The sequence below is a fragment of the Penicillium longicatenatum genome (genome assembly GCF_028827895.1).
Source record: "Penicillium longicatenatum strain IBT 33135 chromosome Unknown contig_1_segment0_segment0, whole genome shotgun sequence".
Lineage (NCBI taxonomy): Eukaryota > Fungi > Ascomycota > Eurotiomycetes > Eurotiales > Aspergillaceae > Penicillium > Penicillium longicatenatum.
In genome coordinates this window covers 3,085,895-3,100,169 of record NW_026643119.1, presented here as the reverse complement: position 1 = coordinate 3,100,169, position 14,275 = coordinate 3,085,895, and the positions used below count along the sequence as shown (strand labels likewise).

General features: G+C 50.0%; 7 protein-coding genes across 7 annotated transcripts; 2 read left to right on the top strand and 5 right to left on the bottom strand.

The window, feature by feature from the left end:
* Nucleotides 1-442: 442 nt before the first annotated feature.
* On the bottom strand, nt 443-1,264 carry N7484_001918 (40S ribosomal protein eS28). Its single transcript, XM_057112338.1, has 3 exons — nt 1,112-1,264; nt 856-939; nt 443-683 (listed from the first exon to the last, which is right to left on the bottom strand). The coding sequence occupies exons 1-3, from the start codon at nt 1,170-1,172 to the stop codon at nt 622-624; spliced, it is 207 nt and encodes a 68-aa protein (XP_056977075.1). The 5' UTR covers nt 1,173-1,264; the 3' UTR covers nt 443-621.
* Nucleotides 1,265-1,465: 201 nt separating this feature from the next.
* Nucleotides 1,466-3,039, top strand: N7484_001917 (ATP phosphoribosyltransferase; the record flags this gene model as incomplete). The annotated part of the gene is made up of 4 exons (XM_057112337.1): nt 1,466-1,481; nt 1,945-1,983; nt 2,098-2,592; nt 2,666-3,039. The coding sequence occupies 4 exons, from the start codon at nt 1,466-1,468 to the stop codon at nt 3,037-3,039; spliced, it is 924 nt and encodes a 307-aa protein (XP_056977074.1).
* A 450-nt stretch (nt 3,040-3,489) lies between these two features.
* On the bottom strand, nt 3,490-6,255 carry N7484_001916 (uncharacterized protein; the record flags this gene model as incomplete). The annotated part of the gene is made up of 1 exon (XM_057112336.1): nt 3,490-6,255. The coding sequence occupies one exon, from the start codon at nt 6,253-6,255 to the stop codon at nt 3,490-3,492; it is 2,766 nt and encodes a 921-aa protein (XP_056977073.1).
* Nucleotides 6,256-7,374: 1,119 nt separating this feature from the next.
* On the bottom strand, nt 7,375-7,946 carry dprC (the record flags this gene model as incomplete). Its single annotated transcript, XM_057112335.1, has 2 exons — nt 7,375-7,536; nt 7,614-7,946. The coding sequence occupies 2 exons, from the start codon at nt 7,944-7,946 to the stop codon at nt 7,375-7,377; spliced, it is 495 nt and encodes a 164-aa protein (XP_056977072.1).
* Nucleotides 7,947-8,395: 449 nt separating this feature from the next.
* Nucleotides 8,396-9,514, top strand: N7484_001914 (NADP-dependent oxidoreductase; the record flags this gene model as incomplete). The annotated part of the gene is made up of 2 exons (XM_057112334.1): nt 8,396-9,214; nt 9,269-9,514. The coding sequence occupies 2 exons, from the start codon at nt 8,396-8,398 to the stop codon at nt 9,512-9,514; spliced, it is 1,065 nt and encodes a 354-aa protein (XP_056977071.1).
* Nucleotides 9,515-10,090: 576 nt separating this feature from the next.
* N7484_001913 (5'-methylthioadenosine/S-adenosylhomocysteine nucleosidase family protein) lies at nt 10,091-11,227 on the bottom strand (the record flags this gene model as incomplete). The annotated part of the gene is made up of 1 exon (XM_057112333.1): nt 10,091-11,227. The coding sequence occupies one exon, from the start codon at nt 11,225-11,227 to the stop codon at nt 10,091-10,093; it is 1,137 nt and encodes a 378-aa protein (XP_056977070.1).
* A 483-nt stretch (nt 11,228-11,710) lies between these two features.
* N7484_001912 (uncharacterized protein) lies at nt 11,711-13,068 on the bottom strand (the record flags this gene model as incomplete). Its single annotated transcript, XM_057112332.1, has 2 exons — nt 11,711-11,839; nt 11,911-13,068. Coding segments are annotated over 2 exons (1,287 nt in total), but the record flags the coding sequence as incomplete, so codon positions are not given.
* Between the last annotated feature and the right edge of the window lie 1,207 nt (nt 13,069-14,275).

Below are 14,275 nucleotides of genomic sequence, written 5' to 3'. Positions count from 1 at the left end.
ACATTAGAACCGGAAGTTTCGAATTTTTTCCTTAGATTCCCGTAGTTCTTTTTGTCGATCAGACCTGGTTTAATCTCGGTGCCCATTCTAGTACCACCTTGCAGTGCACAAAGGAAAAAAAGAAAGAAGCACATCACAACCTCGTTTGTCGCATTGAGCCCATGCAAGCACGTCAAATAGAGACGCGTGTATGTAGTAAAACACCAGACCAAACCAGACCAGACCATCCCACAAATTCAAACCAGCCATCGCGCAACCTCATCTCATTTCTCATATAAACAGGGGGTTGGAGTCTGCTCGTTCTCTCCATCTCTCTCTCCCGTTCGGGACCTATGATCGACTTCATTGGGAACTTCTTGGAGACGTCACCAAAAAGTCCCATCCACCCAAATCATCACCTCCATCGGATCATCGGGAACGAAACTCAAAAAGGTGGGTGAAATGGGCGACGCGGCGGTTGAGGTTGAGGAGTCGGGGGGAGTCAGAGGATCGGCGAAAAAGAAAAGCGAGGACACAGTTTTGGCCGAAGAACGATCAAAGAAAACCGGACGTGAGGGATATGCGAGAGACGAAGAGAGACGAAAGACATAGCGCGAGTGAAATGTTGTTTTGGGGATTTTTTTAACGGAGACGGCGGGCCTCGCGCTCGGACTCGAGCAAGCAGAGGATGTCGTCAACCTTGACTGTGGGTGCGAAAGAAGATTATATTAGCGATGTTGGTTCGTGGGATTGCATTGCGGTTCCGCCAAATTTCCATCGTTCGTTGTTGAATCTTCAATACTGAATATTGAATCCTCGGTCTTCATAATCCATATCCTCCGGGGGAAAAAACTCAAAAAAATCGAAATCGCATACCTGGGCCCTTCACGTTACGGATGATGGAGCGGGAAGTGTCGTCCATGAACTCGACGCGGACCTGGGTGACACCACCACGGGAACCTAAAATGCGAAAAATCACAGATCAGTATTGATTGTCTGCTGAGAATTTCGAGATTCCATCTGGCAACATGATCCTGGCGATTGTGGAGGTGTGGTTTGTCGGCCTCCGCGGATCTCAAAATCTTCCAATATCGAATATCGAATTGTTCGTGTGGGAGGAAAGGTCACGTACCGGTGCGACCGAGGACACGGGTCACCTTGACGAGCTTGACGGGCTGCTTGCTGGAATCCATCTTGAAGGATGAGGGTGAGCTCGGACGAGGGTGGTGAGAGTTTGGGTGGACTGTGAGAAGAGGCGGATGTGAAGATGAAATTGCCTTGTGTGGGTTACCAAATTACGCGAGGGCTCAGGGCTGTCAACACCTGAGCCGTCAGGCACCAGTTGATCAATGCGGATGCTGAGTCATCCGATCTGCGTCCCGTTTTGACACCTCGACGCCTGGGGCAGAAGCATTAGTCATCTGCTCCGGCATTGGGCATACTAAGCCGGGGATTTACCCTCATCACCTACTCCGTACATTTATCGATGCTAATTGTTATGTGTAAATGAAATATAGATACAATTCGAACTCAGAGCCACTTCAAGAAAACCAGTTCCCATAGCCACCCGCACGTGGGCGCATTCTAACGTATCCTTTGCTGTACCTTGGTCTGCAAATCACCCGTAACCAAGTATCATACACCGGAAGTAAATCGGAGTTCCCAATCGCTGCCCCTCCAATTTCTGCCGCAAAGAGCTCCGGTCTGCCCGCAACCACTCTTACCCTCTCATATACCCCAAGCCATTGCTTCGAGACAAATAAAAAAGTCTCTTAATTTGCCATTGAACTCATCCTCAGATCATTTTCTACCTCAATACTCCCAACAAGACTTTTTTTAAAAGCCCCTCCCCCGTGCCCCGCGCCGCGCTCAATCACAATGGATCTCGTTAACCAGTGAGTCAAACCGAACAAAGAAGCTATATCAATGGCAAGAACAACCTCAATTAACATCAAATCACAAAAGCCTTGAAGGCCGCCTCCTTTTCGCCGTCCCCAAAAGCAAGTCTCCCTCCGACACACCAATGACTCATTCACCACCAAGGCGAACAAGACAAAGACATGACGCATACACATGCACCCATTGAACCATCCAGCTAACCGCGCATCAATTACACAGAGGGCCGTCTCCAACAAGCCACCCTCGACCTCCTTGCCGGCTGTGACGTCCAGTTCCGCCGTGAAACCCGCCTCGACATCGCGCTGGTCAAGAACCTGCCGATCGCCCTGATCTTCCTGCCCGCTGCTGACATCCCGACCTTCGTCGGCGAGGGTCGCGTTGACCTGGGTATTACTGGCCGCGACCAGGTCGCCGAGCACGACGCTACCCTTCCCGCCGGCGAGGTGTCCGGCGTTGAGGAGATCCTTGACCTCGGCTTCGGTGGCTGCAAGCTGCAGGTGCAGGTTCCCGAGAAGGGAGATATCACCGAGGCCAAGCAGCTCGTCGGTCGCAACGTTGTTACCAGCTTCACTGCTCTTTCCGAGCAGTTCTTCGCTCAGCTGGAGGGCGTTGAAGCGGGCCAGAAGAACCTAAGCACTAAGATTAAGTATGTTGGCGGTAGTGTCGAGGCTGCTTGTGCGCTGGGTGTCGCAGATGGCATTGTCGATCTTGTTGGTGAGTCATATTACCCTGCTATACATCGGGGAATATCTTTATTTGTAGGGTTGGTACTAATAACAAACTTTAGAATCTGGCGAGACCATGAAGGCTGCTGGTCTTAAGGCTATCGACACTGTCGTTACCAGCACTGCTGTGCTTGTTAAGTCGCGCACCTCGAACAACGATACCCTGAACCTGCTTACTTCGCGTATTCGCGGTGTCATTACTGCCCAGAAGTTCGTTCTGTGCCAGTACAACATTCCCCGCTCCGAACTGGCTACTGCTTCCAAGATTACTCCCGGAAAGCGCGCGCCTACTATCACTGCCCTTGAGGAGGAGAACTGGGTCGCTGTCAGCTCGATGGTTGAGAAGAAGCGTATCGCCACTGTTATGGATGAGTTGATTAAGGTTGGAGCTACAGATATTCTGGTGCTGAACATTGCCAACTCCCGTACCGACTAAGATGGTTGATGACGCTTTTCCTTCTCTTATTTTTCAGTTTCCTTTGGCTCATTGGTCCTGATAATTGTTTTGGTTGCGTATTATGATATATTTTATGATTTGTCTGGGTTCTAAATGTTGAACACGAAAAACCTGGTATATAGAGCATTGGGTTATATAGCGAATTTCAAAAGGAAATGTCTTTGTACACAAATTCTTGTCTAATTTCTTCTCTATAAATAAAATTTCTTTGTGCATATCATACATACATATGCAAAATGAAACAATGCATGTCCACATTATGAACGCCGCGATAAACATGAATCATAAATCAAATCGTAACAAAAGTGGTATCATGGCATAAAATGGGGAAGGGGAAGGAAAAAAAAAAAAAAAAAAAAGCTTAAAATGCAAAGATACCTTGAGGTAAGTCCAAACCATCAAAGAAGATGCATGTGGCGTCAGCAAACTTCAGTTCTGGCTGCCCATGCCAACACCTTCTCGACGTCCTCGGATAATGGCCCTCAGACACTGGCCCACACCCTCAAGATCACCAAGTAATCCAACATGGCCACGTTCACTCTTCACCAGCCCACCCTTGATAATCCGGTATCCAGGCGGCAACATCGCAGCAGAAGCGAGACAAACACCGTCACCAGCCGCAAAAGCCAAATCATCATAACAATCTTGATGCTTGATCGCCTCGCGCGAGGTAACCCGGGCTCCATATACAGTTGGCACACTCTTGCCATATAACACAGCAGCAGGTGGGTATTTATTGCCCGCTTGATGGGTAGGCTGGAATTCCAGCTCCGACTTGAACTGTTTGACCTCCGCAAGAGTGCGTTGCAGGTACTTATATGCCACAGCGCGGGGAATGGTACTTGTTGTCGAGGCTTTGGACGATCCGGCACTACCACGCGGGTGTGAGACTGGGCCTACTATTCCATCGGCTGGAGGATGAATGTTCTCCTGGATCTTTTCGGCAGCACCGCGCGAAGGAGAGTGAGAAACAGAGTGGGCAGAGCGGGGTGGGTTGCGTGCGGTGATATCTTCATCCGTTGCTTCGGTTTGCTCGTGGAAGTCTGCGAAATCCTGGACGTTGGTTTCGGCGTCTTCGCGTGGTCCAAGGGAGAAACGTTTCCCGATTAGAGCGAACTCTTTGAAGCCGCGGCCTGTGGCTGTCGTAGGAGGGAGACATGGTTGAATGCAAGGGGATAGACGGTGTTCATCCCAGTTTGCGGCATCGAAGAAGTCTACTGGGTACTCCTCTTTCGATTGCTTGTCAATGAAACAGTGGCCGTCTTCTGGGAGTAGGGCAAAGCTAGTACGGAAGGTGAAGTTCACCTGAGCTGTCAAGACGCGAGAGCTGAGAAGAACATCGTCGCCATTCCGGAGGGGGCCAAGAATGTTGACGCAGTGCTGGGGCACTCCGGCGTATAGGACGCCGGCAAAGAGATCGGGACGTTGGTTGACGGCGTGACGTGTGATGAGGCCACCGAGACTATGGGCGACTACGTAGGCACCGCGTTTCTGGCCAGTCTCCCCGTTCGGGCGGTTGGATGGAAGACCCTCAAGGAATTCGATCAGCCTCTTGGAGAGAAGGTCTGGGCTCAGACGCCAGTCATAGCCGTAGTCCCAGACGCGAAGATCACCGCGAATGGCATTCTCCGATTTGCGGAGCCGTTTCATCAGTCGACGGCATACATCCACGGGGCCAACATGGGAAAGTACCCCGGATGGAATGATTTTCTCTTCCATGCGCTCTTCATCTTCCCGGGTCAGACCAACCTCCAGATCGACCTTGCGTAAATTCAATCCCACCTTCATTGGAACCCATAACTGGCGATGTGGTGGCTTGGCAGATCGCAAGATGGAGCCTCGATAACCACCCAGGATCACGATATCACCGGTCAACTCCGACATGGCTTCTTCCAGGATTGGATGTGTAGACTGCGTGTTCTGTCGCGGAGGGGGAGGCGGTGTCGCAGCCGGATGGGCCAAGCCATTCAGCTCTTTATCAGCCGAAGCCGATGAGCCTCCCAGATCAGGAAAAAACGGCTTCGAGTGCCAATCATTACGAATGTCTTGTAGATTCAAGCCTGGCATACTAAGCAAACGGCTGCTTGAATCTTGCAAGGAATCTTTAATCGCCTTGAACCGGCTGTTGACCTGAGAATGCACATTCTCATATCGCGGCCGTTGTTCCAACGACGATGCCGTGGACGATGCACGCAAGTACAATGATTGATCCGAAGATGATCGGCGTAGACTTGGCGGTCGTCCCGGCGTCGCACTAGGTCGTCGGGCGTAAGAATGCTTTACGGCGGAGCTTGCTTCCACCGACTGTAACTCCGGAACATGATGGCCATCATCAGCTTCATCAGATTCATGGCCTGCTCCATTGGGCAACGGAGGCGAAGGGGGATGACGCCGATCCAACGAAGCAGTCCTCTTCTGCATAGATGCCGGGCCTCGCTTCCCGGCGCCTTCTACGGTTTGACTGCGAGCCCGATTGTGGGCATTGCCGGATAGAAACGGCAGTGTTGGCCGCTTCGCCAACGCACCCAGGTCCGGAAGAAACCTTTTCAGCTCCCCAGACCAAGCTCGCGGCCGACGAGGAAGCGAAGTCTTTAGCAAAGACCGAGTGAAGCTTGATCGATGATGTCCGGACTCCTTGGGTTCCTGCGACGCGGCAGCCGACGCAGAGCCTCCGATGTGGGGGCCGCGTGGCGTCCGGCGCTCCACCGGCAAGGACTGTGCATGAGGATGCACGCCTGGAGCCCTCTGAGTCGTCCGCTTAGCCTGCGTAGCTTGTTGGGCCGCCAAATTGTCAGACTCCACCGATTCGGGCTCCGCCGTGAGTTCGGAGACGAACAGTCCATCCTCGCCGACGGTTTCCGGCACCTCGGTGAAGTAACCGCCATGGGATTCCAGGATACGATTTTTCTCTTCGGCGGGTGTTGCGCGAGCTTTCATGCGACTCTGGGTGGGGCCAATGCTGACACCGACGACATCGCTGGCGTCGTCTTCGTTCGCATAACTGTCGAAGTGCGGGGTTGGGTCATCGCTGTCGGAGCTCGAGAAGGAGGAGTACTGGGAGGGAGATTCGGATGCGACCGCATTGCCGGACGATTCGGATGAATAGGATACTTGTTGATTCGGCGGTTGCTGATCGGATCGTTTATTTCGTTGAGAGCCTAGCGGATCAGGCTGATCGGCGACTAGGGACACCATGGTACGAATCGCACAAGGAAAGGAAGAAAAAAAAAATAAAGAAACCCGACCGCTAGGTTCAGGGCATGAGGTCGTACAGGCCAAAAAGTTTATACAAAGCTTGGCTCCAGAAACCTTGACCTTAGCTCACGTAAGACGATGCTCAGAGGTAATCAGTGGTAACGCAGGGATTGGAAGCTCCCACAGACTGTTCAACATTGAAAAATACCTGGCAATCGGTGACGTGAGGAATCAATGTCCGTTATAAGCCGTTGAAGACCGAAAGCAGGAAGGGTTCCACAGCACAGCCCTTCGGGTCAACCGGAAGGCAAAAACTCTGTCCAAATCCACGTGAAAATACATATGTACGGAGCCGTTTAGCTTCGTTTCAGCCCCAAAGTTGTGTCAGCCTGCTAACTCTTCCTTTCCTTCTTGTTTTTATGATCGACGCATTATCATGGTTTGGCCCCGGGAGATCGGTGGTTGAATTTCCAGAATTGATCGGCTCCCCATCAATGCGCTATGACATCGACCGCGTGTCATAACATAATCATCATAACTTATTTGCAAGTCAAGCTTTTCCAATTTCAAGTTTGTTTGGCGATCCCGAGGTTCGAGCGATGCTCCAATCATCGACCTGCTAAGTGGATAGCTACATACACGTTGCTGCAATTGTGATTTGCTACTTCAGATCCATGCCACGTATTGCGGGGCTAGACAATTTCACATCTGGGGCCATTTTCTACTTGTTTCCACTGAAGGGGTATCCTTGCCGAGACATCCTTAGCTAGGTAGTGTTCAAACGTATTCGTATACTGCACATACAGTAGAGAAGCCGAAATTCGGAGAACCATTCACTGATTCCCCACTGCGGCTGAGTCCCCGCCGTCAGCCTTAGCACGAACCACATAGATAAGTATGCGGATTGGGACCTCGGGAAATAACCTCGGCATGGGATCACCGTTGAAGTATGTGAGAAATGAGGATCTAACTCTATCTCAACCGCTAGATCTCGCGACCAAGGTCTTCAAGATGGACCATTAATTAAAGTGTATCACAAAATAAGAATATCCAAGACAGATCTCCCGAGATTGAACGTGTTTGCCGAAAATGTTAAACATATATTTATACATAAGTATATCATTTTGAACCCTCACGACGAGGCTTGGCTTGGAACTCTTTCGACAAGATCTCCTGTTCTCCCCGGCGCTCAATTTCCTCATTCCATTCTGCACTCTCATGAGACCCAAATGCCCGATCAACTGTCGCATTTAGTGCCCCGCGAAGTGTCTCTCCAGCGCCCTATGCACTTATTAGCCCGACCCAAACCAACGAGGACAAAGTCTAAAGCCCCCAGGGCCGAGTGTAGCAATACTCACATGAACTCCGGCCGCAACACCTCTTATCCCCTTACCAAGACCTTCACCGTGAGAGCCATGTGACCCCTTCTGCGCTTTCTCCATTTCTTTCTCCATCTTCACCCGCTCCGCTGTGCTAGGCGCATGTTGAATTCGAGAATCGCCCGCCGGTGCATCAAAGCTCCCTGTCGGCGAGGGTGGATGATGATAGTTCTGATCGGATCCGCCGGCTGCAGTTTTGTATCCTGCGCCGGTGGCGCTGTTATATCCGGTAGTTGCGGGATCATACTGGCTGCGTTGGTCTGGCATGGAGGTCGGAATACCTGGGGCACCGGCTGAGGAACCGGATCGCATTGGTTTATGGGTAGATGACATTTCGGTGATAACTAATTGATTCGGAGAAGTACGGATTGAGATTGGGATGAGTTTGGAATCTGGTGCGGCCAGTTTTATACTTCTTGCGTGGTGACGTCATTGTTAGCGCATAGGTACAATTCTAATCTGGGGAAGAATGTTTTCCAGTGCTAGTAAACAAAAAGTAGAAGCATGCAGTAGCTACTATCAATACATGAAACCCCAAGCCATGGAGATCGGTTACTCAACACAACGCTCAGCTCGACCAGCCGAGGTCCAGATTTCTGCTGTGGAGCAATTTTCCTAATCTGGGGTTGCTCCGATCCTACATCTCCAGAGTCCCTGCAATTCCCCCGACATATTTTTCTTTCGTTCCCCACTCTCTCTCGTTCCCTAACTCAGTCTTCTTCGAAATAACCTAAGCCTTGTCACACATTTGAACATCCACCATGTCCTACAAACAAATCCTCTACAACAAGGCTCCCGAACCGGCCATCGATCCCACCCTCAACTCCGGCACCTTTCGCCTAAACACCGTCCCCCGTCCCACAGATGTCCCTGCAGACAAACTCCTCGTGCGTGTGCACTACCTCTCTCTCGACCCGGCCATGCGCCAATGGCTCACCGCCAAGCGCTCCTACATCGCCCCCGTCGAGCTCGGCACCGTCATGCGCGGCCAGAGCATCGCACAAGTAGTCGAAGTCGGCAGCTCCCTGACCTCGAAATTCAAGACCGGTGAATGGGTCGTCGCATACTCTGGCTGGCAAGAATACGCCCTCATGGGCGCAAAAGAAGTTGAGAAAGTCACGCTCCCCGCCGGCGGGCGTCCCACAGACGCAATGTCCGTCCTCGGCATGACTGGTTTAACGGCTTATTTCGGTATGCTGGAGGTTGGAAAGCCAAAGGTCGGAGAGACTGTCGTTGTTTCTGGTGCTGCGGGCGCGACGGGCAGCATTGCGGGACAGATCGCCAAGATCAAGGGTGCCAAGCGGGTTGTTGGGTTGGCGGGGAGTGCGGATAAGTGTGAGTTCCTTGTTAAGGAGCTTGGGTTTGATGCTGCGATCAATTATAAGGATCCGCAGTGGAAGAAGCAGCTGAAAGAGGCTACGCCTGAGTACATTGATGTCTTCTTTGATAATACTGGTGGTGAGATTTTGGATGCTTGTCTTGCGCGTGCGGCGCGGGATTCGAGGTTCGTCATCTGTGGAGCTATTAGCCAGTATAATGCGGCTAAGCCACAGGGACCGACGAGCTTCATGACTGTTATTGTGAGTTCTTGTGGATTCGAATTAGAGTGACATTATGGCTAATGATGGATACAGTCGCAACGAGTCACTGTGAAGGGATTTATTGTTTTCGATTATGCGAAGAAGTATGGCGAAGCGTTGCAGGAGCTGGCCTCTTGGCTGTCGCAGGGCAAACTGAAGCGCAAGGAGCATATTGTGCAGGGTGGAATTGAGGGAGCACCCAAGGCTCTTGTTGATCTTTATGCCGGTGTGAATACTGGTAAAATGATGGTGGAGGTTGCTCCAATTAGCGAGGCACTGGGGCCAAAGGCCAAGCTTTAAGATACGGCTGTCGAAGTCTCATTTCGGTTGTTGTATCCAGATGTCCATCTCTGGTTCCATATCAAAGTAAAGCAAAAGATCTTGTAGATGCAGGTCATCTTGGTTGTTGAACTTACATATACATGTGTGATAGCCAAATATTCGAATAATAATCTTGGGAAGTTACCTTCTATGGTGTAATAAGTCATGCGTGAACCCGACTGCTTTGCGTTATTGGACGCAAGCCGGCTAGCTACCTTAAAACTTGCACAATGTAGATGCGATAAATTATAACCGTATTCCTGAGGTCCTCAACAACAATAGCTGAATTGTATCTCCCTATGTGTAGATAGCCATGATATTGGAATGGACTACCTAGGCGTTCAAGTTTACAAACCCTGAAGTACTTGTTGACAACCTGAAAGCTACTTTAACATATAATAGGCCATTCAAAACTATCTAGGTACCTAATTACTTATATACCAAGGTGTGACCACGGCCAGGTTTCCCCAATTGAGTCAGACTGAAAAAATTCCCTACCAACGTTGGTCTCGCACAGCATACAAGGACAAACCAACAAGGAAAACTTGCGATCTGTTAAGGTCCGCCTCCCATCCTCGTCCCGTTGATCGAGCCATTATTCATACCAACCTGAAACCCAGAGTTATTGCCTTCAAATGTGATATTGGTACGGCCATCGCCTTCCCTCACATAATTGTTGATGTTCGTAATATAGTGATCGCCTTCATTCACGACATTGGCGATGGCTTCTTGCTGTGAAATAACATGAGGAACGATTCTATACAACAGCTCTTTTGCGTAAGCTGCTGCTGTCATAGCTGCATAGCCCTGCCACTCCTTGTTCTTGTGTGTATCGGAATAGTCACAAATACCACGGATTACCAAGCAGGGAAAGTGGTTGACCAGGCCAGCAGCTTCCATCTCAAAGCAAAGGACGTCATTTTGCTCCGCGAAGGCATCACGAATTTTAGCATCCTTCATTAAACTGTTTGCGGATGCAATAAGGCCATAATGGATGGCTGGATCATCGTCCTCCTCGGTGCGCGGAGGCCGTGAAACTAGAGAAGAGACATGCTCTCCACAGGCGGTAGCGCAGGGTGATTCGTTTGCGGCGGGGTGCAATACATCACTCTTATATAGTCGATCGGTCGTCGGATCGGGGCGCGAATATTTCTTCTTCAGTCGCGGTTTTGTCTCTAGGATCTTGCTGATAATTTCCACAATCTGACTGCCTTCGGTTTCGTATTCAGCGGCAAGCCCGTTTACTGCGCCGCGCAGCAAAGTAGGTGCCTGGTTATGAAAGGCCGTTGGCTTGAAATCCTGGCCCTGGATTATCTTGCCAAAGTCATATTGAAGAATGCCACCCCGACCATTATTGGGCATGCCAACGACAATATCTCCAAGCCGGATGTCGTGCTTTGCGCTTGGTGCACCACCGCCGATGCCCACCATGAGGGCGATGCGAATGTTCGGAAAGGCGTGTGTCATACTCACGGCCACTTGTGTTGCTGAGGAGAGGCCGTACTCACCCATTGGGAGCACGGAGATGACAACTTTGTGATCCCTGATTCTTCCCAGGGTATAGTCATTTTGATCGGCAGACGGTAGCTTGGTTGGACGGTCATATTTTTCGTCGAGAGATGCTATGGCGGCGACATACTCGGTCTTTATGGCGCAGATCCAGCCCACGGTATAATCACTAGGATTGAACATTACGGAGTTTGAGCTCCACTGGTATTGGTTTTGATTGACAGAGATTTGTGTATTTGGCAGCGGAAAAATTTTTTTGGGGCCAAAAGCGAACAGACTCGTGTCACTGAGACTACTGTATGTGGCGCGTAGCGCGGCCACATCATTCGTGAGGCTGAAGGTTGCCCCTCACTTGCAGGATGGGGTCCATTTCTCCCGAGGCTTTGATCCCGCCTGGATCTATCTTTTTTAGGGCTGAATACGAAATGATACGATCGGGACATTGATCTCATTTTGGTAGCAAAGACATGTTATTGGGTGTGGTCAGGTCAGTCATAGAAAGAAAAATGATAGCATCCCGCCAGAATGACCAAAATCTTAATGCACTAGCAGTTAGTCCTGGGGCAGGATAGTCATTAGAAGAGCACAATGAAGTTACATCAATATCCATAATGTTTTCTAGGCCCCAGTCAGAGTCATTAGAGCATCGTATTTGCCTAATCCTCTTTAATATCCCTTTAACCCAGCCTCACATATTGATACCCGGCTAATCCACTCAGATTGTAAAATCTGCGTGGTAGTGATGCGTTTGCGTGATATGGGGTGTAGCATCGCATAGATAGCATTACGTCGTCTCTAAAACAAGAAAAAAGCCTCGTCAGTAAAATTATCCTCTGCAATTGACAAAGAAAGGGTCAAAGACATACCTTCCCAAGCGCTTCGATGGGTGGATACCCGTCTTCCGAATGACGACAATCGAGGTAATCCAAATAAACCGGATCCTCGTGATGTGGACGAGCACTGCGCCAAATCAGACGACCAGTGATAAGTGCCACATAGATAATAGCTGTTGCCCAAACATCTGCCGGGCGGGGATCATTGTCTTCGTCATCTTCCTCCGATAGGTCTCTATGTGCAAGTGCAGTGTGCGAAGGAGAATGAAAAGCCTCTGGCGGAATATAAGGCAGACTAATTCCCGGGAAAGAAGCTGTGGAATGTGCCACATCGCCCGAGCTCCGAGGTGGAGGTGTAGCCCGGGAAGCACAGAAAAGCCACGGCAAGGAGAACGACCACGCTGCGGACGAAGCTGGGTGAGATTGCGAACGTGGCCGGAAAGTTTCTTCCGTTGGCATTGCACATTCGGACCAGAGGCGGCGGATATGACCGTCGCCGAACCCAGCAAGCTTCACAGAGCCGTGTTCTGTGAGGAGGATAGTTTCCATTCGGATATCGCAATGCGCAGTTTTTTTCTCGTGAAGGAAAGATAGGGCACGGAAAACTTGGGCTATGATGCAGTCGGCTTCGTTTGTTGGAATGGGGCCTCCGTTGTGGGAGATGAGTTCGTGGAGGTCACCCCCTGCGCAGATGGGCATGACCAGGCACAGCTCAGAGCGTTCGTTGTAGAGGAGATCGATTATTGGGAGGATGTTCGGGTGGTGAGGATGTAGGTCGGATATCAAGTCAGGAGAGCAATATGATGGGTGATAAAGGGGGTTTGCCGAGTCAAGAATGTTGTATCGGTACACTTTGATGGCGACTAATGGTTTGTGTTTGGATTCAGGGCCGGCAAGCCTGTTTTGGTGTAGTCGGACTGTGCTATTAGCACCGTAATGGAGGATATCCATACAACGGCCATATCTTTCAGCGAAAGGGCGGCAAACATCCTGAATCAAGGGTTGATTTGAATCTGTTGTCGACGTCTCTGACCTCGTCAATGGCTGCTGGTTCGTCGAGACAAAAGCTAGAGTTGGCTGGTGATCACTCTTGAAAACAGACCAGCCACGCTTTGCGACATTTTGGCTGGCATCATGGAGATGGGAATCCTGAGACCACTTTGCATGCGTCACATAATGATTATGGGGGACCTGGTCGGGTCGGTGCACAGAGTTAGCTGTCCAGACGTCCGGGCGATGACGTTCCCTCATGGATAGCTACTTTGAAAGAAAAAAGCAAAGGAAGATGAAGTCAAAAGGAAAAATTCAATTCTACCAAGAAAAAAAGAAAAGAAAACAGGCGCCGGGAGATGTTTTGTGTGCTGCACGACGTCTACATGGATTTATAGATATGCTTTTAGCGGTGTACGCAGTCCATGCACTATCCTCCGTAACACGTTCTACAAGTTCCGTGGGAAAGAGACAAAGAGACAGAAAATACAGCAGGAATAGGCTGATCGCTTGCATCACCATATTCCAGCCGTGGTAGTTACTTAACAAAAATTCGGGGTGATTGATCACTTGCTACGCTAGAGATGCCGCCATTGGACATAGCAAACCGCGCACGATGATCACACCTTTTCACCAATATGATCTGGTGGCTGAGGGATTAACCTCACACAATCTGACAAAGAAGCTATTAGCTAATAACGAAAAATCTGCTGTTTTTATCCGGTGAAAATGGGGGCCTGTGGGAAATTATAACCTAAGTCGCTCTAGATGGAGAAGAGCGGCAGAGCGTCAAAATCAGTTTGTGGCGAGGAAAAATCGCGCACCTTCGGATTAGGACGTTACCACCACGTTTGCGGGGTGGCTGTGTGAAAAGTGAAATTATATGCGCCATTTGTTTTTTTCGTTGTGGTAATGCTGGATTTTTTTTTCTCCCTGTAAGCCGGCTTAATTACCACGGAATCTGTAGCCTGAATCCAAGGGAAACGCTTTAGGGCTGGATGAGTCGCAGAACCTGGTTCTGGTATGGTCAAAATTTACATGAACAAGTTATGATTGGACGTGAGAAGCCACAGGGGTAATATTACCGTATGCATCTGTATATCGTAATTAAGATCCTGTGCAGGTGTCAAAGATTGTGCTTGCTCCACATAGACCAAGCAATTACCGAGTTCGTCATCAGGTACCTGATTTACTATGGAACGCTCGTATCCTTGACATATGCTATGCGCGTTTTTGCTTTTGCTACCAGCAGGTCCAGGCGTTATTCCTGATTCTGATCCGATCTCCACTGCACAGAACTTCCGGTTCCCTCGTGGCTAGAGCTGATCGCATGGCTCCGCTTATGTGACACGATGAATCGTTTTTTCTTTCTCCCGTTGCGGTTTGGTTTAGTTGCTCGTTTACGATC